Source organism: Vitis riparia, chromosome 7, assembly GCF_004353265.1.
Source record: "Vitis riparia cultivar Riparia Gloire de Montpellier isolate 1030 chromosome 7, EGFV_Vit.rip_1.0, whole genome shotgun sequence".
NCBI classification, from domain to species: domain Eukaryota; kingdom Viridiplantae; phylum Streptophyta; class Magnoliopsida; order Vitales; family Vitaceae; genus Vitis; species Vitis riparia.
In genome coordinates, this window is record NC_048437.1 from 26,438,029 (window position 1) to 26,464,739 (window position 26,711).

At 36.2% G+C, this 26,711-nt stretch overlaps 1 protein-coding gene across 4 annotated transcripts; it reads left to right on the forward strand.

The window, feature by feature from the left end:
* Positions 1-26,711, forward strand: LOC117917952 (PH-interacting protein). Of its 4 annotated transcripts, XM_034834435.1 has the most exons (25): positions 5-108; positions 201-261; positions 1,971-2,331; positions 2,971-3,125; positions 3,963-4,202; positions 6,658-6,767; positions 6,905-6,982; positions 7,063-7,169; positions 7,407-7,501; positions 7,589-7,719; positions 7,866-7,969; positions 8,050-8,127; positions 8,292-8,370; positions 8,667-8,835; positions 12,730-12,800; positions 17,511-17,591; positions 17,681-17,751; positions 21,092-21,188; positions 21,291-21,350; positions 21,727-21,781; positions 21,891-22,294; positions 22,372-24,306; positions 24,420-24,989; positions 25,603-25,661; positions 26,238-26,711. In XM_034834435.1, the coding sequence occupies exons 3-25, from the start codon at positions 1,985-1,987 to the stop codon at positions 26,431-26,433; spliced, it is 5,292 nt and encodes a 1,763-aa protein (XP_034690326.1). In that variant the 5' UTR covers positions 5-108; positions 201-261; positions 1,971-1,984; the 3' UTR covers positions 26,434-26,711. The 4 variants fall into 4 exon arrangements, with proteins under 4 accessions (XP_034690325.1, XP_034690327.1, XP_034690326.1 ...); XM_034834434.1 differs by having other exon boundaries at positions 1-261; XM_034834436.1 differs by lacking the exon at positions 26,238-26,711 and adding an exon at positions 26,125-26,231 and having other exon boundaries at positions 1-261.

Consider the following 26,711-nt stretch of genomic DNA (forward strand, 5'->3'; position numbering starts at 1 on the left):
TTTTTTGAAAAATCCTTTCTTTTCACCAGTTTCCTCATCTTTCCGCTATATTTTTCCCGAGAAAAACTACCGGGAAAATGAAGGGAAAAAGCTGAGCCCTTCAAGATAGTATATCTCCTCTCTACTCTTCGACATCGAATCACTTGAAACTCTCTGCTTTCCATTTGATTGATTTATTTTCATTTTTTCATTTGTGCAAGTCTTCTCTGCCTCCCTAACTACGAGAAGCTCCCTCTCGTATCCAAACCAACTCTGTCGAAGGTAATTGGATCTTGTTTGAATGCGAATCGAGCTTCTGCCGGCCTCTGGTTGGATCTTGAGGAGTTTACTTCAAACATTTGTCTAGGCTGTGAATGATGATAGCTTTCAATTTGATTATTGTTTCTGGTTTTATTCATTAATAATGTTTATACTGAGTTTGGAGGTGTCAGTTTAGTGTGATTTTGTAGTTCTTGACTGGCAGTGTGTTTTAATTGGTGTGTCACCATTCTGGAGGGCTGATTTTTTGCTTATGTCACTGTCAGAAGACAATCTCGTACGGTTCTTTCTGTTTTTGTTTTCGTTTTGATTACATGATTTGGATTGTGCACAATCATGGTGGTTGTTCTAAGCTTATAAGGAAACTGCAATTTTTCAAGAGTTTTTATTAATATTGTGTAAAATCTACCATGAATTTAAATGATTTCCTGGTCAACAATGAAGGGGTTTGATAATTTTATGGAAATTTTGTGGAAGAGACCAAAATGGGGCTTCGCCTAATGGCTGGAACAGGCTGTTTGATAACTAACAATAACGGTGCAACAAGATGAAATCATGTTTGATTCAGTATTTGGAAAGTTATTTGCAACAGCTATTATAGTCTTTTCGCTTGTAGTAAGAATTGCACAATTTATCCCATGCCTTCCTGTTACAGCTACATATATAAGAATGTTCACTTCAATTAACACTTCCACCAAATTCCTTGGAAATTAGAATCACATTGCACTCCCCCAAAGGACACCTTGTCCTCAGGTTTCATAAAATACTGCATTGAAAATATGGAAATTCGCAAAAACATTGGAAACCTTTCACCAGTAAATGGTTTTGTTAGCTTCATGAAATGGGTTGGAAATCAATGACCAGAAAGCCTGTTTTCAATTTTCTGTTTATTGGGGTTGAATTTAGCCTTTTAATGCATCTTGTTTTAAACTTTTCTGGATACTCTCTTACTTTGAGAGCAAATTTCTATTTTTTGGATGTTCACTATGTGGTCATCCAATGGTGAGTCTAGATCTTAAGATGTTTGGAAATCTATCCCTACCGCAGAATTTAATGGTTGAGACTGATTTGCAAAAATCTGATAGATGAGATATTTATGTGTGAACACCATAGAATTTTCCTCAATCATTTATAATATTTTCTTGTTTACTTATCAAAAGAAAAAAAACTCAAAGAATTTCCCTCAATTATGATACTAGGTAAGTTCTACTCTTGAATGTCTCTTGCTGTTAAGCACTAGTCAATTTGACACATTGGAATCAGTTTGAACACTTGCAAAGTGTACTATCTTTTTATGGTGGGAATCCTATAAATTTGTTACCGTCTTATGATGCTTATCCTAGCAGTTTCCATGTCTGACAAATTGTATTTGTGCCAAAGTGCGACAGTGTTGTTTGTTCACACCGCACGGGCCTCCAACTGTTATCTTTTCAATTTTGGATCTTTTCACTTTTAGTAATTGGTAAAATTTTCTTTCTTGCTTGTGATGGTATTGATATTAAAAAATCTTATTATGCTGTCAATTGGGCATCGTCTGAGCCACTGTTACCTGTGTTAGCTATGTCTTTGTAAATGATGATATTCTAGGTATACTAGCTGTCATCTTTTTTGCAGAATGTATTGATGTTTTTGATATTGTAGTTTGTTTGTATACATAAGTTGCATGAATTGTGAGTAAAGGTTTTGAGCCGATGCCTATTCTCTTGCATCAGGTTGTACCAAAAGTATGGATTTCCAGAAGTGCAAATCTTCTAGTGAGGCACCCTCTCTTAGTATGGTACCTTTGAGTTTTTCGAATAAGTTGCATGAGAGGCCTCAATGCCAGGAGAGAAATACTGATCATGTTGTGGCAGATGTAGATATTGACCTTAGAGAAGTTTACTTTTTGATTATGCATTTTCTATCAGCTGGCCCATGCCAGAAAACTTTTGGACAATTTTGGAATGAGCTTTTGGAACATGAGCTTCTACCTAGAAGATACCATGCTTGGTATTCAAGGAGTGGAGCATGCAGTGGGGATGAAAATGACAACGGCTTCTCGTTCCCACTAGGTTACAATAATTTGGTGGAGAGGTATATAATATTTTTTAACTTGTTAATTTCTATATAAAGTTATTTGATGAGTTAAGAAACCCTTTAAATTGGTTATACACTTCTTATTTTGTTCGACACTTGCAAATTTCTATATAAAGTTATTTAGTTTTTTAAGAAGTTCAGAACTAAAGGTAGGAAGCTTTGTGGTAATGTTTGTTCTAAAATTCTTGGTTTGTATTGTGTATATCTGTTCCAATGGAATTACATGTTTTAGTTAAATTGTAGTCTGCTGTATGAATTTTGTTTCACAATTCTTCACATGAAAACTGATCTAATGAGATGAGGGAATGATGGAAAAAAATCATAGAAACACTTTTTAGGTTACTGAAGATAACTCTAATCTACCTGAGCTTAAAACTGGCTTCAAATACCTGTGTTTTCCTAAAATAGGAGCCTCCCATATTAGCATACCAAAGCACGCCACTACAAGTTTCAAAATACGTATATTCTTTCCTAAGATGAATCAAAAAGGGATCTGAATGTGATTGTGGAAATCGTCAAGGTATTCTTCAATTTTCCTGAAACATTTTTGTCAACTTTTATTATTGTCTGTTTCATGCTACCTCTCAATTTTGCAATTACTGGCGTTACTGATCCTGCCATTTGTGCTACCATTAGGTATCCACACATTGGAAAGGATCACTTGGTAAAGCTTCTGAAGCAACTGATGCTGAATACTGCCCCTCCGTTGCATGGTGAGGTTGGAGGAAATGCTCCAAGCGCTGTTGATGTTCCCACACTGCTCGGAACTGGTTCCTTTTCACTTCTAGATTGTACGTAGTTTTTAACCTGTTCTGCTCTTTTCTCTTTTTATTTCTTTCGCAACTCTGAAGAAAGAGTTGTATACAGTACATTTTTGGCTGCACTAGTTTTGTGATTGAAATTTTTTGCTGCATTTGTTTGTGTTCCTTACAAAACTTTTCTATTCTTGAATGGGTTCTCATTGAACTGTTGCAATAATGAATAATCATGAAATAACAATTTGTCTGGAGGCTAATTCATTTGGGAACTCATTTAACATAAATTTCATTTTTCAGATTTACGGAGAAATCCAGTTTCATATTTTGTGATACTATAAAATTCGGATGAACATAAATTCTGTTCTCTAGTTGCAGGTTTCTATAGTATCTATTTCTTCCTAGAGTTGCTTCTTTAAATATCTTTTGCCTTATCTGCTTGACAGAATGTGTTAATTCATACCCTGAAAAGCCACACTTTTAGTTGTAGAGCATACATGAAAAGGACTAAATCTAGAATAAGTTATGAACAAGTGCTTTGATCATGCCCTTTTTCTGTAGCTTTAGCATGTTGTAGCTGGCTTTGGTTCTTTCTCTCTTTCTTTCTGTTTTTTTTTTTTTCCTATTATGATTCAAGTATTAAATATCTCCACCACTTCATTCTATTCTCAGAATCCAGTACTTGTTTAAACCTACCTTGTGCCTTTGCTCTTGAAAATAATTTTTAGTTCTTTTTTCCATATTCCGTTGGTCTGGAAAGGATCAGGATTTTCTTTTCACTCCTTCACTTGCAATGTCTTTTCATACTCGATATTTTCAATGTCATGTGAGCTGTTTTCACATTTCTAAAGTTCTGACCACCTGTCATTGCAGGTCATAAGAAGAAGGAAAATAAGCAAGTTAAACCTCCACCAGATTACCTTCGTTGGCCCCACATGCAGGCTGATCATGTCCGTGGTTTGAGTTTGAGGGAGATTGGTGGCGGTTTCACAAAACACCATCGGGCTCCATCTATTCGCTCTGCATGTTATGCCATTGCTAAACCATCAACTATGGTCCAAAGGATGCAAAATATGAAGAAGTTAAGAGGACACCGTGATGCTGTCTATTGTGGTATGATTTACCTGTCATCTGAACATGCAGTTTGGGCTTTCCTGGAATTTCATTATATTAAAAGACACTAAGTTATTTATGACCAATCTTCCTCAAATTACTTGTGGAAAAGGCTACCTTAATTATGATGCTTGATGCTGCTGATGAAATCTTACTCCTAGATATCAAGCTTATGCTTTTGGGAGTAGGCATGACAACCATTAATTATATACTTTTGTCATTTTCTTTGCATACATTTAATCCCTTTCTACTATTAGGAACTGGGTTAAGTTGATTTTCCTTCAAAAAGACAAGATCTTCTTCATGGATAATTAAGCTTTGGATTTCTGGGGCTAAAATAAAGGCATGTTTGGAACACTGGAATAGGGAATGAGAATAGAAAATCTATTCCATTTTCTATTTATTAGTGTGTTTAGATTACTTATTAGAAATAGGAATAGAAATAAAAATTTTCAGTCTCATGGAAAACTAGACCCACTCTTGTCAGGACTTTAATTCCTCTCTTTCACCAGATACTGTGAATCACCTTCATTCCCATTTCTATTTCTATTTCTATTCCCACGTACTGAACTCATCCTAAGTGGTAATATTTCATATTTGTAATTTGATTCTTGGTCTTATGGAGCTTTATTTGATGATTCATGGGTATACTGAGTTCACCAGTCCAGGAACACACCCATGAACTGTGTCACATTCTGTAACCTATTTCATAGCATTGCAACAATCTCCTTTGATAAAAATCTTGAGAAATATCATCTCTTGGTTTCCTGCAAGGAAAACAATAATCCAACTTAATTTGACGAGGTTCAATCTTTTTTCCAGTGGGCTTCTGCCTTGCCAAAAATCTTGGAAAAAGATGGATCTACTTTTGCATTCTTTTTGTATAAAGCATGTGATATGTGATCATCTATTTTCAAGCCAATGATGAATGGACTTTTAATTTTTGGAGGTTTTAAGGACTAAGTTACTTTAGAAAGGAATAACATTTGAGGAATGTCAGTGCAGAGAACTGAGAGATGGGAACATGTGTTAAAGCAGATATTTTGTGATTGTTTTCACCTTAGGAACATGTCTTGGTTAGGGTTATCCAACATGATAATAGAAGTGACTCTTCAGCTCTGGTTGGATGGGCCCATGGTGACTCTGGGCCCTTGGATATATGCTCACCACTCAATAGAGTTTGCACATAGCTCCATCTTTCGTAGTAGACATTAGTCCTAGCATTTGGTTAATCATTTAGCTGAGTAGTTGGTTACTGGGGGGAGCACAACTTTGGTTACAACAGAGTTTCTTGGATATTTTTAGTCCTTGAGTGCTCTTTCTCATCGGTTGGCCCCTCTTTGGGTGCTCCCTTTTTACTTCCGGTGTACTTAGTTGCACCCCCTTTTTATTCAGTGTCTTTTCCAATAAACTGTTTTTTGCCTATCATGCAAAGAAAAAACACGGATTGTTACCTAATGGGAAGTGAATCTATCACTTTATTGACCAGCCAGCTTGTTTGTCTTGAATGTTAGAGTAGATCTGAAGCTAGCTTCTCTGAGAAGCTGTTGTTTTTATGGCTGTGTTTGAATGCACCGACGTTTATAGGCACAATTTGATCTATGTATTAGTTCTGCATTGTTCTTCATGAAATCTCTCTTTCATCCTTTTTAAGTCTTCTTTAATGGTTTTTGCTCTTAAATGAACTTTTTTCTTTTTGATAACGGGGAATCCACCCTGGTTGCAAGACTCCATACTGAATGCACAAAGCAAACCTTGGGTGATATGAATGTGCCTCTCTACCTTACACCACTTAAATACCCTGGAGGCTTGAACTTGGGGACTCTAGTTTATTAGGTGGCCTCAAATAAACATTTTATTATCCATCAAGGAAAAGGGCAATGAAGGCATCTTCATAGAACTGCTTGTTTCCTTTGTTTTATTTTTTTGATGTTAATAAAAAGATGCTCCACCATAAATATAACAAGAATGCTACTTGGCACAGGTTGAAACTGATACATTTGCAAGTTTTGTGAATATAATCAGTCACATTTGCATGCATTAGCCTTATAACTTGATTTGTTTTTAATATTATCCTTCAAGGTTATACCATTAGTTAAAAGTGGGCCTTCATATAAGGGGTTCCATGATGACACCCAATAGGGAAATATTACCAACTTGAAATGTTTTCACTTTGATAAATATGGCATGAGCACTGTAATTGTCATTTTCCTAATTTTTCCAGAATTTATTTGTTGAGGTTTATTAATATTTTTATTTTGTTGCTACTTTCATTTCTGCTCCTTTAGTGCTTCCCCTCAACTTATAATCTGTGTATATATTGTTATTTATCCAGCCTCAGTCCCAACATATGCTGTGAAATGAATCTGGGTTGTGTATTGTCATATTGACATTTCTTAGAATGGAAATCACATTTCATGAATTTGTTCCAAATGACTTTGCTTCTATTCTGTAGCCATCTTTGATCGCTCGGGGAGATATGTAATTACTGGTTCTGATGATCGCCTTGTCAAGATTTGGTCAATGGAAACTGCATTTTGTTTAGCCAGCTGCCGGGGACATGAAGTAAGTTTAGAGTATCTATATAAGAAATGGAATTCAATATGTTTATTCAACCCCCATGCTCATAGTTTGTTGATTTATTTTCTTTCTGTTTTTATTTTTTTGGCCATAACTTACTCTTCTCCTTACATATTTTATAGGGTGACATTACTGACTTGGCTGTAAGTTCAAACAATGTTCTGGTGGCATCTGCTTCAAATGACTTCATCATTCGAGTTGTAAGAATTCCATACATGAAACCAAGCATGTTCTGTTTTTTATTTCTCAATTATACAGATAGTTATCATGTTTAGTACAGTGGCGCTTGCCAGATGGGTTACCAATCTCTGTTTTGCGGGGGCATACTGGAGCTGTCACTGCTATTGCATTTAGCCCCAGGCCCAGCTCTGTATATCAGCTTTTATCGTGAGTCTCATTCTCAGAGCTGTTGTTCCCCCATTGTTGCTACTCTGCAATACTTCATTGGTCTTTTCTGATTAATTTAAATTTGGTGACTGTTATTCAAGTGTGATGTTGTTTGTCTGCTATACCACTACAAGTTTATGTGCATTAACTTGGGAAACATGGTTATCATAGATGTGAAATGCCTACTCTAAAATTCACTGACTAACCACAATACCTATTCTAAAACGCACACTCTAGGTCATCAGATGATGGAAGTTGTCGGATCTGGGATGCTAGGTTCTCCCAGTGCAGTCCACGGATTTACCTGCCAAAGCCTCCAGATGCTGTCGCTGGTTAGATCATTGCCCATGCATAGCATTCCAATCTTCACAGGTATCTGGGTTATATATACCTATAGTTAACTGTGTAATTTGTTGCAGGAAAGAACAGTGTTCCCTCAATGAATGGAACCTCCTCAAGTAATGGTCCTCAAAGCCATCAAATATTATGTTGTGCTTTCAATGCCAGTGGAACTGTTTTTGTCACTGGTAGCTCTGATACTTTTGCAAGGGTACATCCAAAAACATTAATTCTTGAAACAAATTATTGCTTTTCTACTACTATTATTTATGTTTTGTTGTTCTTATTATACTTGTATTGGTAGATATTTCTGTATATCCAATTGGATGATTTAACCAACAACCAGCTACTTCACAGGTTTGGAGTGCTTGTAAATCCAGCACAGATGATTCAGAACAACCAAATCATGAGATAGATGTATTATCTGGCCATGAAAATGATGTCAATTATGTGCAATTTAGGTTGGTAACTCCTGGTTAGTGAGTGAACCTTTTCTCTTATAAAATTTTATAACTATTTCTTATATTGCTTCAACATGTAGTGCCTGTGCTGGGGCTTCAAGGTCTTCAGTGTCCGACACTTTCAAGGAGGAAAGCCTTCCAAAATTTAAAAATTCCTGGTGTGTCAATGCCTTCCTTTCTGATTTGAATAACAGGATATATAGCTCTTTAAAAATCTTGCACTTGCAACATGCTATTTTCTTCTGTGCATTACCAACACAACTGACCTTTCATTTGATATTCTATCATTAAATACCTGTACCTTGAATCTTAATATTCTCAGGTTCTGTCATGACAACATAGTAACTTGTTCTCGTGATGGAAGTGCAATTATTTGGATTCCAAGATCACGCAGACATCATGTGAGTACTCTTGGATGAGTTCACCCTAAGTGTTTACAGTCTCTGTGATTATGTAGCATGTACTGGATGGTTTTATTTGGTTCTCTGTGGGCTTTGACTCAATTTTTTTCTGTTTTCATGCTAATTGTGTTTGTTGAAGTCATTCTATCATTCCGTATACCTTTTCTTCCTCTAATAATTTGCCCAATTGATGTTATTTTACACTAATTTCCATGAAATTCAGTGTGATTTAATTGAATTCGATTGCAAGATATTGAATATGGTTCTACTTTCTATTTTCTCTTTTATTTTTTCAGGGAAAAGTTGGACGTTGGACACGGGCATATCATCTCAAAGTTCCTCCTCCCCCAATGCCGCCTCAACCTCCTCGAGGAGGCCCACGACAAAGATTGCTTCCAACTCCTCGTGGTGTTAATATGATTGTGTGGAGCCTGGATAATCGCTTTGTGCTTGCTGCTATCATGGGTACAGAATTTACAATCAATTTGAATGTATCTTTAAAGGAAAATGTTTTTCTATCCCAAAAACTTAACCAAGTTTTTTTTTTTTTTTTGATAGGTAAATTTTTGTCTCCATTGGGACTTGAACCCGGAACCTCCCACAAATCCTCCCCATTCCTTTACCACTTGAGCTAGGCCTTAAGGACCAAAAAACTTAACCAAGTTTTGAAAGTGGAAGAGATCAAGTGGGCCCAAAAAGCAAGGCAAGCTTGGACCCAATTAGGAGATAAGAATAAAAAACATTCGCCCTAAATAGGAGAAGGAAAAATAAAATTTGGAAAATCAAAGATTCTGAAGGAATATGGTATGATAATCAAAAGGAAATATCAAAGATGTTCATTAATGGTTTCCCTAAAAGATTCACTTTTGAAAATTGGAGGATAAATCATGAATTGTTTTATTCCTCTAGTCCTTGCATCTTAGAAGAAGAAAATAGAGAGTTAATTAAGGAAGTCACAAAGAAAGAGCACTTTTGCATATCAATAGTCTGAAAGCGCTTAGGCTCGATAGTCTCCAAGCTAGTTTTTATCAAATCTATTGGAAAATAATTAGAAAATGTGTAAGTAAAATGGTCAAAGCTTTCTTTTATAATGATCACATGTTGAAAGAGATAAATAGGACTTTTATCACCTTGATTCCTAAATCAGATAACTCGAAATCCTCAAATCACTTTAGACCTATTGGCTTATGTAATGTTATAAAATAATAGCTTAAATATTGGCTAATAGGGTAAAACCTCTCTTGAACAAAATTGTATCTCCTTTGCAGGGAGCATTTGCCTTAGGAAAATTAATTAATGATAATGTTCTTTTATCGCATGGAATCATGAAATTGTGCTTTTATTTTAAAAGAAAAAGATAAATTGGGATACATGACGATTAAACTTGATATGGATAAAGCATATGATAGGTTTGAATAAGATTTTATTAGGGTAATTCTATCCAAAATAGACTTTATCCCCAAATAGATTGAATGAGTTATGGAAAGAATTTCCACAGTGTCCTATTCCATCTTGATAAATGGCATTCTGGAAGGAAAAATTCAGCCATTAAGAGGTATTAGGCAAGAAAACCCTTTATCTCAATACATTTTCATTATTTGTAGAGAATATTTGGGTAGAGAGTTAGTAAAACAAATTGAGAACCCTCGAAACCATCTAGGAATTTTAACTCATCGAAATGGACCCAAAATTCCTTTCCTTATGTTTGCAGAAGACTGTATCATCTTTGCTAAAGCCCCTCAAAATGCTTGTTCTAATATTAATAGGATTTTGAATAATTTTTATGCCACGTAAGGTCAACTTGTGAATTTTCATAAGTCCTCAGTTTAGATTTGTGAATTTTCATAAGTCCTTAGTTCAGATTTCTAGTAATATTCAAGGGGCTATAAAGAGTAGGTTAGGGGAAGTTCTCAGTATTCCTCTTTTCAATGACATTAGCAAATATCTTAGTTGCCTAATTATTCAAGGTAGAATAAAAAGAAGCACTTTTTCTGAAGTAATTCTTAAATCTAAAAAAAAACTAGCATCTTGGAAAGCTTGTTTCCTTTCAAGAGCTGGTAAAATAGTTTTAATAAAAGCCAATTTGACCAACTCCCATGTTATGAATTGTTTTAAACTTACAAAAAGAAATAATAAGAATCTAGATAGAATCAACAAAAATTTCTTATGGTTACCAAATGTAAGGTCTAATGAATCTAAGGGTTTCCTTTGGTAGCTTGATAAGGGGTTTGTAGACCTAAATCTGAAGGAGGTCTAGGAATTAAGAGGAATGAAGATGTTAATAAAGCTTCAATTACTAAGCTAGGGTAGACAATCCTTATGGATAGTGATTGCATCTGGGCTAGGATCAGGATGGAAAATATGTTAAAGACAAGTTTTTCAGAATCTCTAAAAAGGAAGGAGATTCATTTAAAAGGAAGTTATTAATCTCAGGATCTCTAAAAAGGAAGGAGATTTCATTGTTTAAAAGGAAGTTATTAATCATAGAAAATATATTGGGGTTGCGTTAAAATAGTGCATAGGAGATGGTAGGAAAGTCTGCTTCTTGCCAGAATTATGGGTTTATATGTTGTCTCTTGTTTCTTTTGTGGATGAAATCATTTACATTTCATCAATTGAGATGCCAAAGTGTATGACTTCATGAATCGGAATTCCAAGGAGTGGAACCATTCCATTTCCTCAATTTTTCCCCAAATGTTTTAGTAGATATTAAAGCTATTCCTATCCTAACCTCTGCTATTTGTGATAGGATTGTTTGAGGTTTCTCTCAAGATGGTAAGTCCACCTTTAATTGAGCAACTTGGACAATGAGAAAGCTAGTAGTGCACCCTATATCCGAAATTCTGCATTGGATTTGGAAATTAAATCTTATGCCAAAAATAAATTTTTCCTATGGCCAGTTATTAAAGATGTCCTCCCTACTTGTGAGTACCTAATAGATAGAAGACTAGAAATTACAAACATGTGTCATCTATGCTATTAGAATATTGACAATATGGACCATATGTTTAAAAATTGCCCTTTTGTTCTAGGAATTTGGGATCACATCAAGTTTAATTGTCCTATGCATTTTTTGTATGAAGGTGATTTTTTATCTTGGCTTGAAATGGGGTATAGAAACTATAAAATTAATTGTAAAATTTTCAACTATCCTACGGAAAAAGTTGTCATTATCATGTGGAATGTATGGATTCATAGAAATCAAGTAGTATTTAGGAAGATCCAACCCAACCCCTTTCTCATTATTAAGAAAGCTATCTTAAACTTCAAAAATCTTTAGGAATATGTGATTGACTCCTAGTTTCAAATTGAAGGACATAATGTCCCTTGAGTAGTTGAAAAACGGAAAAATGGTTGTAAGTAGGCATATGGGTAATGCTTCAATAATTATCACGGAGTGTATGACTTTCAGATATGACATGTTACCTTCTAAGAATAATAGGTTCTTGCACCTATAGATTGAAGGTGACTCTAAAATAGGTGATAGATTATTATAGTAAAGAGAGTAACATTCCTAATTCTGTTATGTTATTAATGACGAATATATGGAAATTAACTCAAGATCTAAGTATGTACAATTGTTTTCATATTTATTAGAAAACAAATAGAACAACAGCTTGTTTAACTAAGAAAGATATTTGTAACATAGAATCTATCATTTGGAGGTCAATTTTTTCTAGATGTGTTACAGAGTTTGGATTTGAAGATTATTGTGGTTCATCTTTCGATAGAATTTGTAGATACTTTGCTTCGTAGTCTGGAACATTTTTCACCAAATCTTTTTTCTCGACAATTAGTTAAAGATCTATTATTTAAAGCGTATGAGTGCATATTTAGGTAAAATCTTTGGTTTGATATGAAGCTTAGATTTTTTTCTGATATTTTTAATATTTCCGAAAGATTTTGTTCACATGCCATTTGAAGCCATGAAATCAGTTACATGGATCCTTTTAACCATTGGGTTTTCTGAAGATCTTCTAAATTTCATTCTGCTCTTGGAGTGCTTAGCAGTTTCTATGCTTTGCATAGTTAGATTAATGATTTTATTTGTTAATCTTTGATGTTCAATGCCAGAATTGGCTTTGCCCCATGTTATTTCACTTAAACCCAAGCCTGTAGCATAAATGTTAAGTGACTAACATAGCTATTTCTAATTTAATTCACATGTATAATAGTACCTCTTCTAGTATTAGATGATTGGTTTCCATGAGGCAGCTTTCTAACTGGTCTCTAAAGTTGTATCACATATCAGGAATTTATTTTATAAGACAGAAATATGCTCTTCGTGTTGTGCGCTCTTGAGTTATGTGGTTATGAATTGTTTACCTTTCTTGTGTGTAATAATGGCATACTTTGCAGATTGCAGAATATGTGTTTGGAATGCTGCTGATGGTAGCCTAGTACATTCTTTGACTGGCCACAGTGCATCTGTAAGTGGTGTTTGACTTTCTGAATCTTGTTGTGGGTAGATTTTTCATATCATACTTCTAAGTGACTTTCTTTGATGCTTACTTCTTGTTGGAAATTAGGATTAAACTGAATGTTGTAGAGGCAATCAATTTCTTTTTAGAAGCCTGTTGAAAGAGAGAGAGAGAAAACCTTAATTCTCATTCATATGATTAACTTCTTACAATAGAGAAATATATATACAAGGCTAGGTTGAACTAACTACCATATATGTGACTTATATTAAGAAATGAAAGAAAGATTGTACACTATAAATACATTATATTTAACACTCCCCCTCAAGTTGGAGCATATATGTCATATGTACCAAGCTTGTAACAAATGTATTTAATCCTAGGACCTATGAGAGATTTAGTGAAGATGTCTGCTAGTTGATCATTTGAATTAACAAAACTTGTAGCAACACACCTTGATGCGATCTTCTCTCTAATGAAGTGACAGTCAACTTCAATATGCTTGGTCCTTTCATGAAAGACTAGATTGTATGCAATATGTAATGCGGCCTGATTGACACAGACTAGCTTTATCTGTTCATCTTTTCCAAATCTCAATTCCTGAAGGAGTTGCCTCAACCATATAAGTTCACATGTTGCCAAAGCCATAGCTCGATACTCAGTTTCGGCGCTTGATCTGGCCACTACATCTTGTTTCTTACTCTTTCAGGATATTAAGTTACCTCCAATAAAAACACAATACCCTGAGGTGGAACACCTATCTGAGGGTGAACCAGCCTAGTCTGTATCTGTGTAACCAACAATTTAGGTATGACCCCTGTCTTCACACAACATACCTTGGCCTGGTGTTCCTTTAATATATTGAAGAATGCGGATCACAACATCCCAATGGTTGTCACATGGTGACTGTAGAAATTGACTAACCACACTCACAGGAAAAGAGATGTCTGGCCGAGTGATGGTGAGGTAGTTCAGTTTGCCTACAAGTCGTCGATATCCCAGGATCTCTTAGAGGCTCCCCCTGTCCTGGTACAAGTTTAACATTTGGATCCATAGGAGTGTCAACAGGTTTACATTCTAACATAGCTGTTTCTTCCAAGATGTCTAAGGCATACTTTCTTTGTGACATAACCACACCTGAACTGGATTGAGCTATTTCAAGTCCCAAAAAGTACTTGATTTTGCCCAAGTCTTTGGTTTGAAAGTGGTTGAAAATGTGTTGCTTTAGTCTTTGGATACCCTCCTAATCATTGCCTGTAATGACAATGTCATCCACATAAACTACCAAATAAATGCACCGGCTCGAAGAGTTATGATGATAAAAAACTGAATGATCTGCTTCACTTCGAAGCATTCCAAACTCTTGAACAACTGAACTAAAACGCCCAAACCATGCCCGAGGAGACTGTTTCAAGCCATATAGAGAGCGGCATAACTTGCACACTAAACCAGACTCCCCCTGAGCAACAAAACCAGGTGGTTACTCCATATACACTTCCTCAAGAAGTTCACCATAAAGGAAAACATTCTTAATATCCAACTGATAAAGAGGCCAATGACACATAGCTGCCATGGAGAGAAATAAGCGAATAGAAGCAATCTTGGCAACAGGAGAGAAGGTGTCACCATAGTCACAACCATAAATCTGAGTATAACCTTTAGCAACCAAGCAGGCCTTAAGGCGATCAACCTGACCATCAGGAACAACTTTAACAGTGTAGACCCAACGACATCCAACTGTAGATTTACCAGGAGGTAAAGAAACAGGATCCCATGTGCCATTGGAGTGCAGAGCAGCCATTTTATCAACCATTGCCTGTCGCCACCCAGGATGAGAAATAGAGGATAAAGTAGAGACAAAGGCAGAATAGGATGAAGATAATCGATGGTAGCTCAAAAACTTATAAAAAGGATGAGGATTACGAGTAGATCGATTGCCTTTCCGAAGAGCAATAGGCTAATGGTCAGTAGATGACAGGGCCGAGGTAGGAGAAATCGATGGGACAGGAGGTGAGTCATTAGGTACCTCAGTTGAAGAGAGAGGAGGAGCAAACAACACGATGTCGACGATGATAAACCTGAAGAGGACGAGAGAGCACATCTAAAGGGGGAGATATATAGGGAAGTGGCAATACTTCAGAAATGGGAAGATATTCAGAGGATGAGAAGAATGGAGAGTCCTCAAAGAATGTGACATCAACGGAGAGAAAATACGATGAGTGTTAGGGGAATAACAACGATAGCCTTTCTGAAGTTGAGAGTATCCTAAGATGATGCATTTCGTAGCCTTGGTGGAGAGCTTGTCCTGTCTAGGTGTGAGAGTATGAACAAAACAAGTACAACCAACGACACAAGGAGGAAGGAAATAAAGAGGTTGGGTAGGAAAAAGGAGGGAATGAGGGATTTGGTCATGTAATATAGATGAGGGCATACGATTAATCAAGTAACAGGCTGTAAGAACAACATCCCCCTAAAAACGAAAAGGAACATGACTATGGAGAAGGAGAGTATGAGCTGTCTCAACAAGATGTCGATTTTTACGTTCAACAACCTCATTTTTTTAAGGAGTATGAGCACAAGATGACTGATGGAGGATCCCATGTTGGGACATAAAAGAAGTAAAGGGTGTAAAAAAATATTCCCGAGCATTGTCACTGTGTAACACTCAAATAGAAACATTGAATTGTGTTTGAATTTCAGCATAAAATTTTTGGAAAATAGAGAATAACTCAACTCGATTTTTCATCAAAAATAACCAAGTACATTTTGAATAGTCATCAATGAAAGTGACAAAATATTGAAATCCTAAAATAGACGCGGTCCCATATGGACCCCAAACATCAGTGTGGACAAGTTCAAAAAAAGGTTTTGCCCGATTATTCAAACGCTTTGGGAACGAGACACGAGTATGTTTCCCAAGCTGACACGACTCACACGCAAGCGACGACAAAGTGGAAAAATGAAGGACCATCTTCTGAAACTTGAAGAGACTAGGATGACCCAGACGACTGTGAATGAGAAGAGGAGCATCGGTGGAAATGCAAGCTGCAGGAGATGAAGGTGATGTAAGGTGATAAAGGCCTTGAGACTCACGCCCTATGCCAATCGTCTTCCCCATACTCCGGTCCTGCAAGATCACAGATTTATCAGAAAAAGTGATATAACAGTTAAGAGTGTGAGTTATTTTGTTGATGAAAATAAGATTAAAAGGACACTCAGGGGCATAAAGGACAGAATGGAGAGGTAGGGAAGGGAGATGATGAGCCAAACCAATACCTTTAGCCATAGTTTGGGAACCATTAGCTAAAGTAATAGTAGGTAAGACAGAGGTAGTAGTAATAGAGGAGAAAAGGTGTTTATTACCAGAGATATGATCAGATGCTCCAGAATCTAGAATCCATGGGCCAAGAGAAGGAGACTGAGTAAAGCAGACAGAGACATTACCAGTTTGGGCAACAAAAGCGACAAAAGCTGATGTGGCTGCCTGATATCGGAGATAGGCATCATAATCACTACCAATCAATTTTTCCGATGTGATAGTAGGAGATCCAGAGATGACGGATGTAAAAATAGGATTTTTAGTCGCCATATCCACTTCACTTGAGATTGAATCACGTTTGGATCGAAGAAAGCCCTAAAGGGAGGTCGGATCACAGCTGTGGAAGAAGAACCTGGTCTGTCGGGACCCAAACAAAGGAGAAAAGTGACTGGAGATGAAGAAGAGGCCTTCCCAAGGCACGCATAGGTCTCGGCCAAGGAAGGGAGTTGCCATCAGAGGCCGGAGGAGGCTAAAAGAAGACCCGCGGAGGCTGAAATGCCAAAAAAATGGAGAAGCAGGGTTCGGAGAGGACTGATGGAGGCTTAGAAGTGAGCCTGCTGGTAGAAGCTCGACACCAGAAAGTGGGCCACGCACCCTCACACGCCGGTGCGTGGGATTTAGGCTGCCGGAGAAAAATGGCGTGTGGATCGGTTTTTGGCTTTGGTGCTTTGAGAAAAGTTGCAAATCTCCTCTTTGCGCTCCTGATGATGTATCGGTGTCGGAAAATATCGCCAGAAAAGTCTCCGGAAAATATCGCTTGAAAAATGTTGACGGTGATGAGGGTTTTCTGACCACGATATGGCTGACCGGAAAGCTTTGGAAGATGGAAAAAGTGACCGGAATGAAACTCACTGGACGGATTCCCGGAATTAATTACACGAGTAAACCAGAAAGAATAAAAAATTTTCCCTTAGTTCTGATACCATGTTGAAAGAGAGAGAGAGAAAACCTTAATTCTCATTCATATGATTAACTTCTTACAATAGAGATATATATATATACAAGGCTAGGTTGAACTAACTACCATATATGTGACCTATATTAAGAAAGGAAAGAAAGATTGTACACTATAAATACATTATATTCAACAAAGCCTTTTAATGTAAATAATTTTCTGTGGTTTGTTTTGGCTTTAAACTCTTAGTTACATGCTTCCAGATTTACCCCCCATGATTGATCTGAATTCCTTTTCATAGGGCATGACTTTTTCTGTTCTCTATTGTGATAAAAAAAATGGCTTTCTCTTCTGTTTTTTTATTTATTTTTTTATATTTTAAATTCTCCTAAATGTTTTAAAACAGAATTTGGTTTCATTCAATGTTCTCTTGTATTGCCTGATCTTATGACTTCACAATCATTTTGCTTCTGTGGCTCACTGCTTATCATTGTACTTTTGGCAGACCTATGTTTTGGATGTTCATCCTTTCAACCCTCGGATTGCTATGAGTGCTGGGTATGATGGGAAAACCATAGTGTGGGATGTAAGATATTGTTCTCAAAGCTTTTCCATACTTATATATTGCTTTGCCAGTTTTTGCTCATTGAAGACCTTGGTGTACTATGTTTCTAGATATGGGAGGGCATACCTATCAGGACATATGAAATTGGACGCTTTAAGTTGGTTGATGGAAAATTTTCTCCGTAAGTGAACAATCAAATGCATTCTTTAATTTTATGCTATTTATCTATCTATCTATATATATGTGTGTGTGCGTGTGTGTGTGTGTATGTATGTATGTATGTATGTAAGTATATATATCCATTAGTGGAATTGGTAATTTTCACCCACTTGATTTGATCTCTTCTTCTGATAGAAAATATTGTGTTACTACTCTATCATTTCTGTTCTGCAGTTTTGTAATTTTAAAAACTCCATGGGTTCAGTTATGAAAGATTTGTGTCATAATTGATATTCTTGTACAATTTTACATCTTTCCTATTTACACCATGGTATAGAAATGTGTCTCTCTTTGTGGAAACTGACACCATGGACCATTAATTTTGTTTCTTTTCTTTTTTGGAGATAGGCAAAATTCAAGTGCCAAAAATTGGGAAAGCCTTAATATACAAGATGTATACAAGGAAACACTGATAAAGCAAAAGAATAGATGAGCAAAAGGTTCAACGGGAAGCCATAAAACAGGGTCCTGTGCTAACACCAAATTCTATATCAGATAAGACGAGCTTCCCTCCCTCAGGAATCCCCTGGACTGCACAAGGACTCTAAGCACCAAAATAGGAGAGGGGTGTAGTTTTCCAAACTTTCTTGTGTCTCTTGCAAACAAAGCTGCCTTGCTAACAACCAGCAAGTCCATGATGGAACAGGTATCACATAAACAGATAAAGAAGAGTAAGGCCTACAGAGAACAAGCCACCTCACACTGAAGAAGAATATGGTTAACCATGAACTCCTTGCCTTACACCTACTGACTAGATCTTACACCTTCACATGAACTGGTCAATAGTGAGAATCTTACCATAAAGTTTCCCACCCAAAAATGCCCACCTTAGGAAGGATATAGGAGCTTCACACCATCGATGATCAAACGAGGCATGTCTGAGAGGAAACATAATTTTCTTAATTCAAGAACAAACAATTCATCTTTATGAATAAGCACTAGGGATTCAACTTGGGCAGGTTGGCCCAATCCAACCCAAACCCAACCTGATGTTTGGTGGCTTTGGGCAATTATTTTGAACACTTGGGTAGGACTTGGGTTAGGTTTTTTCAGCCTGATCTCAATTTAGGTTGGGCTTGGACCAAGGTTCAAACAAATCAAGCCTAACCCAAAATCCAATTTCATATTTTTTTATAATATTTATAATATATATTGTCCTATATAATGATTTTATTTCCCTTCTAGATTTTTAAAGAAAAATATTAAACTATAATTGTATCATATACTTTTTCACTTTTTTAGAAAGGTATATATATTATTTTTACTTTTTTTTTGTTAATATCTTGAAATTTCGCCCCATTTAGTATTTAAATTTTGGTATAAATGTTTAAAAAAAAAAGTTCTAGAAAATATTGCGAATGGATTTTGAATCATACAACCGGAGTCTACTTGAACAACTCGAGCTTAGAAAACTGAGCTTGGGTTGAGCTTAGGTTGATTATTGCTTAATTCGATTTAAACTCAGATAAGCCATCAACCCGACCCACCTTGCTCAAGTTGTGGTCCTAATAAGGACCAAGAAGGATTAGATATCCTTCCACAATGGACAGAATCTAATAAAAAAGTAGAAAACTGTGAAAAGAGAAGCAAGACAAGCTGCATAGAGGAAGGAGATTACAACATAGCCCAACCACTAATAACAGTTCGGGGAGGCCAAAGTCCTCTACAAGATACACAAAATGTTTTGCTCCTCCCTTGCAAAAAGATCCACCACTTGATTGATTAAATGAGAAGCCTAAGAAGGAATCTTCCAACTCTGCCATGATGTAAAAACTTTGATGAAACCAATGATTAGATCTTGATTGCTATTAATGTTATTATCATTCTCTTGACAATCTAAAGCGATTTGGTGATGAATCATACATGTTCTTTCCTTTGTTCTTCCTATGTGCTAATACTTCATAGAAGAAAATTTTGATAAAGCACAGCAGTGTTACATTTATATATGAATTAATCAGCAGAACTAAGATTGATTTTGAGTTTAGGCACCAAAATTACATCTGAGGGTTGACTACTTTAGTTTTCATCATTTGTAGGAATTGCATGAGAGTTCTCAATAGAGACTCACAACAAGATAGAATTTACCATCTTATTATGAAAAGAACAATAACTGGCAAAAGCAAAGAAAGAAAAATAGATGAGATAATCATAAACATATTTTACATGGTTCCCTCAATGCATGGTACATCTGCAGATTACACTCCTCCCACCATGCTGCTAGGCAGAAAGAAAACAGAATATAATACCATGGACTTTAGTGGCTAGTAATATAGACCTGACATAGGCATCTAAAATCCCCTTGAGGCTCCACATAAACACAACAAATCTCTACTAAATTGGCCAGTAGCATATAAGTTGGTGCAATTTCAATTAGAGCTGGCAAATTAGTCTTCAGGCTGGACATGTTATGACCATGGGTTGACCTCCTGGACCAACCAATGTTTATTCAGTTTAGCAGAATTAGAAACTGAAGTGGGGAACAGTATGGGAAACTGAAGCTAGAGGTACAAAGAATATATGCAAAACATCAAGCAGAGAAATGATTTTGAATCAAGTAAAAAACTTACATGAAAACATAGAGAGGCACTTTGATGAAACCAACACTAATTCTGCATATTTAGGGGGTGAATTATAATGATAACTTCATGCATAATTAAAGAAATTGAAAAAAATTCATGGGTTTTATGTGTCTGGATCTATGAAAGAATGATTGAAAAGAAAATTCTGAAAATAGCTTGAGAAAGCAATCAAAGCACTTAGTAAGTCAAAGCAATTTTTTTCCCTTTCTCTCCCATGCACACAAAGAAATTATGGAAAAGATGGTTCTCTGGAGTTTTGAAGCTGTTTTCAGAAATTTCTCTGGAAGTGTACCTAAGAGTTTCTGAAAGGTTTCTGAAAATTTTCCAAAGATCGGATGTCTCCCCTATTGTTTTGGAAGGTCATCTCCAGCCTTTGAAACAAGTTTCCAGGAAAGTGTGGCGTTTACGGTCTAACCCATTTTAATTTCTAATGGTATCATTAGTTCATTGGACTTTAATATTCTCAAATATTTGTATAAGATAAGTTCGCTCGTGGATTCAATGGCTTTGGACTAGCTCAATGTTTGCATTTCTAAAGTTTATAATCTAGTGCTTAATCTGTAATCTCATGAATTTAACAATTATCCTAAATGTGGTTGTCATCTTTAATATTTTTCATTTTATATTCAATTTTGTGTCTTTTGCTAAGTCTTGGTATCTATAAATAATTTTAGCTGTTATAGCTTTATCCTTGTGATGGAAGATGTTTTCTCTGTGACACAGGGATGGAACATCAATTGTACTTTCAGATGATGTTGGTCAAATATATTTGCTAAATACAGGCCAAGGCGAGTCTCAAAAGGATGCCAAATATGATCAGGTACTAGAAAATTTTTTTGATCAACTACTTGGCTTCTGAATGTAAGATAGGTTTTACAAACTGCTTTTATGATGTTTATTTTCGTGTATATCTTTCCTGCAGTTCTTTCTTGGTGATTATCGCCCCCTTATTCGCGACACCATTGGAAATGTTCTTGATCAGGTTAGTTTAATTGCTCACTTTTACATTATTATGTGGTGGATTTTACCCTTGTGCATTTATGATCACTATTAACAAACACACTACAAGAAAATGAATTGATAGCATTCCCTATGTCCTACACCCTTATTATTGCAGAGGTTTGAAAATTTATTGGTAAAATTTAGAACTTACGATTTTCTTTCCAGTTTGAGCAATTTATTTTCAAATTTTGTTTTTTAATATTTGTACAAACTTCTGAAACTTGGGGGATTTGATTTTGAAGCCTACATGTAAGCAATCACTGTCCATCAGAGCCAAGCACTTAATATGTCAAAGATCTTTAGTGGCATATTCTAATACATTTGTTAATCTGAAATGTGTATAACATCTGATGCAGGAGACACAGCTTGCTCCACATCGAAGGAATATTCAAGATCCCCTCTGTGATTCTAGTATGTTTATGGTTCCCTCTAAATATGCTGTATTTTTTTTTCCTTAAAATAACTTTCTGAGAAAATGGCTTCTCTTAGTAATAGTTTGGTCTATGATGGGAAATGCCAGGTATGATTCCATATTCAGAACCTTATCAGACTATGTACCAGCAACGTCGGTTAGGAGCACTGGGTATTGAGTGGCATCCTTCTTCCATAAACCTTGCTGTTGGACCAGATTTCAGTTTAGGCCAAGAGTATCAAATGCCACCCTTGGCAGACTTGGACAGAGTAATGGAACCACTACCAGAGCTTGTCGATGCTATGTACTGGGAACCGGAAAATGAAGTCATAAGTGATGATACTGATTCTGAGTACAATATTGCTGAGGAATATTCTAGTGAAGGTGAACATGGAAGTTTAAGTGCTGCATCTTCTTTTAGTGATCCAGAATGCAGTGCAGAAGACACTGATGTTGAACAGAGTCATAAAGATGGTCTTCGTAGATCTAGAAGGAAAAAATACAGATCAGAAGTAAGTGTTGCCTTAACAAATATCAATTTCCTTCTTTGTTTATACCTGTTTGGCATTAAATCTTTTTTTTTTTTCAGGTGGAGATCATGACTTCTTCTGGGCGGCGTGTTAAAAGGAGGAATTTGAATGAGTGTGATGGCACTTCGTCCAGGAGTAGAACTAAGAAATCAAAGAATGGCCGGAAAGTTTCAAAGAGAAATTCCTCTAAAATACAGTCCCTGAGACCTCAGCGAGCTGCTAAACGCAATGCTCTGAATATGTTCTCTCAAATTACTGAAACTTCTACAGAAGGAGATGATGAAGAAGGTTTAGAAGATGATTCATCAGGCAGTGACCCAATGATGCAGGATTCAAACATGCAAAACACTAAGTCTGACAGAAACTTGCAGAATGTGCAACAGAAATATCAAAGAGGTGAACAATCCTCCTTAGATGAGTTTGAGAATGCAATCAAGTTTCCTGAATCCCAGTCTAATGCTGGGAACAGAAGGAGATTGGTTCTTAAGTTTTCACTTCGTGATTCTAAGAAGTCTATTCCTTCAGAGGATACCAGACCCAAATGTAACACTCAGGCTGATATAGTGCATTCACCTTCTAGACCACCTCCTAAAACTGTTGAAGAAAAGGAAACCAACTTAATCTCTGAGGATCCAGAGTCATCTTCCATGCATGCAGCTGATTTGGAACAATCTCAAAACCACAACAGAGATGATTTCATACATAAACCACGATCTGAAGAGACTGAGGATCATTTGGATACATCTGCGGGTTACAAGGATAATAAAATCAGATGGGGAGAGGTCAAAGCACGCTCATCAAAGCGTTTCAGATCAGGAGATTTCGTTGCATCAGATGTATGCACAGGATTTGATGTGAGTTTTGATGTTCATAATGGAAATGGGAAAGATATTAATGGGCAAACTAAACCTGAGAATGGATGTGGAAATTCTTCACCTTCAGAAATCCAAAATCATGCAGGTGAGTTGTTAGAAAAGTTGGGCAGGAATGTGGAACCATTTGGAACTGGATTAGAGAATATGGATGATGTAAAAAATAACGAGCTTGCTCCTCCTGGAGAAGCAAATAAATCTTCCTCATTTCAGGGGTTGTCTCTGCTTGATGACCATCAGAAAATTGATGCTTCTGCCATTTCTTCTAATGGAAATCTCAACAAGCAACATAAAGGTTGGTCTGGATCAGATGAATGCAGAGATTGTGACTCACTAGAAATGGATGAAACTGTTGGCATAAACCACTCCCACGATCTGAAAGGGAATCCTCCTGCCAACTCACTTAAATTAAGAATTAGATCAAAAAGGATTGTGAGGGACCCTAACTTCCCTTCCAAGCTAAAGTTTGTTACTGGCACAGAAGAGCCAAGTAATATTGGAGGTGATTTGATGTCTAGAAGCCACTCAAGGATGGAGCCTAATCAAATTTCAGAAGTACCAGAAGAGGATAAAGTGATTGAGACGCCAAGTTCTCCACATAGGTCACATTCAAATTCAGATAAACAAAATTATGATGCTGTTCATAAAAGAGCAAAATCATATATGGCTAGAACCAATGCTGAAGGGTATGGTGGCAGCATGGAAGAAAGTGCTTCAAATGCTGGCAACTATAATTATGACTCAGGAATTGATTTTCATGAAGCTACAACTGATGCAGTACATAGAACAAGATCTATGGTGAGGGATACAACTTCACAGGAGCCAAATAATGTAATGAGTAGATTTAAAGTGAGGGAGGAGACATCGAAGAATGCTGAGAACTATTCCAAGAAAACAAGGGATCACCTTCAGTCTGAAGAATGGATGTCCAGTTCAAGAATGAGAGTTAGATCAAGGTCTACTAGATATAGGCGAGGTGATTATGATAATTACCTGAGTCCTTCAGCTGGAAGGATTTCAAATTTCTCTGGAAGAAAAGTTTCATGGCTGATGTTGTCAGAGCATGAAGAGGGTTACCGATATATTCCTCAGCAAGGTGATGAGGTGGTGTACTTGAGACAGGTAATCTCCAATCCATTCCCCTTTCTAATCTTTTATACATTTTTGGTTTTGAATTTTGAATTTTGTGATATTTTGGTATAGACAATTTATATATGGGATGCCCTCATTTTCAGGGCCATCAGGAGTACATAGAAAAATTGAATCTGAGGTCAGAAGTAGGTCCTTGGAGATCACCGAAGACAAACATAAGAGCTGTTGAAATATGTTCAGTTGAAGACCTTGTTTATGCCTCGCTTGCAGGTTCTGGAGATAGCTGCTGTAAAATCACACTTAAATTCACAGATCCACTGTCCAGTGTGTTTGGTAGAACATTCAAATTGACTCTGCCTGAACTGATTAATTTCTCTGACTTTATTGTTGAGAAAACGCGGTATGATGCTGCGATTGGAAGAAACTGGACCCATAGGGATAAGTGCCTGGTCTGGTGGAGGAATGGAGAAGATGGTGGTGGCAGTTGGTGGGAAGGTCGGATTCTTGCTGTAGAGGCCAAATCTCGAGAGTTCCCTGACAGCCCTTGGGAAAGATATGTTGTTAAGTACAAGGGTGATGCTGAAAACAATCTACATAGTCCTTGGGAACTTCATGATCCTGATATCCAATGGGAGCAACCCCAGATTGACTTTGAGATCAGAGATAAGTTGCTTTCTTCTTTTGCGAAATTGGAGTCAGCTCACAAAATTCAGGTTTGTCTTTTCTTCTTCTGTGTGTGTGTGTGTGTTTTTTTTTTTCAATTAAGTGGGTATTTGGTAAACCAACTTAATAACTTGAAGTGATTTAATGACTTAATTTAAGTCATTAAGTAAATTAAATATGTTTGATAAAATAACTTAATGATATGACTTAAAAGTAAAAAACAACTTTAAGTAATAAATAAAAACAATCAACTTATTTTTAAATCCACATTTTACCTTTTTACCTCTATTTATCCTAATTACCTCTATGATCTCTTTTATTATTTCATGACCTCTTTTGTTGTAGTTATAATTTATGAAGATAAATATATTAATTTGATGATTTAGAATATATTTTAAGTTAATTTTATCAAACAACCTTAATATTTAAAGTAAGAATTAAACAATAAGTTTTAAGTTAATAACTTAAATATAATTTAATTTAAAGTCAACTTAAGTCATTAAGTAATAAGTATTAAGTTTTACTAAACACCTCCTTTAGTGTTTTACTTGATTGGCTGAGAAATTTTTATTCCATATTTGCACTTCTGCTAAAGGAAGAAATTGCAGAAGAATGAAATGTTTGTCCAGGAGTTTCTGATCAAATCTATGGTAACCATTGCAGGATTATTATGGGATTCAGAAATTTAATCAAGTTGCTCAGAAATTGGACTTCCTTAACAGGTATCTCTTTCATCCTGTTTGGGAACTGTTTTCAAAAGCAGTTCTTTATTCGATAGAAAACAATTTTTTAGGAAATCGTTTTAGAAATAGGGCATTTTCTATGAACATATTTTAATTTTTTTCACTTATTTTCTGGGGCGTTTTAAAAAATAGTTGTATAAATACAGAGAATGATTGAAAATGAAGTTGTATAGATGTGTAAATATTTCAGTCACTTTCTCTTACTTTTTGGGGGCATTTTAAAAATAGAAGTTATTTTTAATAAATATTTGGAAACACAAAAAATAAGTCGAGAAAATTCCAAGTTCCAAAATAGACTTTTGTTTAAGAAAACATCATCGAACCATTGTCAAAAACATTCCCAAACAGACCCTATGTTTCCTCTCACAATATTGGCAATGAGTAACAACTCATGTATATATCAAATACCAATTCCCCTTGTGAAATTGTGGCTCGGCTCCAGGATCTCAGGTGAAGGAACATATCCAATTTTATGTTGTAGAAGTAGATGCAGGTGGGTGGGAGAAGGGGGGAATTGAAAAAAGTCCTCATCTTTCAGTGTGGGAATTCATGCAGGTTTCCAGTTCCATTATATCCTGAACTGATCCAGGCAAGGTTAGAGAACAACTATTATCGGACATTAGAAGCAGTGAAGCATGACATCATGGTAATGTTGTCGAACGCCCAATCATACTTTGGGAGAAATGCCGAGCTATCGAGCAAGATGAAGCGGCTGTCAGATTGGTTCACAAGGACATTATCAAAGTTGTAAGAGTCTTATTACACAATACTTGTCCTTCTGACTTGTGTTTGATCTCCGGACGTGTATGTTTCAGACCCATCCACCCAATTTTGGAAAAATGGAAAAATCTTTGTTTAGGCGGTAGTGTTGTATGGTATTGAGCACAGGTCCAGAGGGGAAATGAGTTCATTCTATTTGTTTGTTCCAGAAATTGTACATGTATAGAGACGTTCACCATTTTTAATGGTCTCCTTTCCTCGATTATATAAGAAGATGAAAAAGTAAAAAATATATATATATTTCTCATT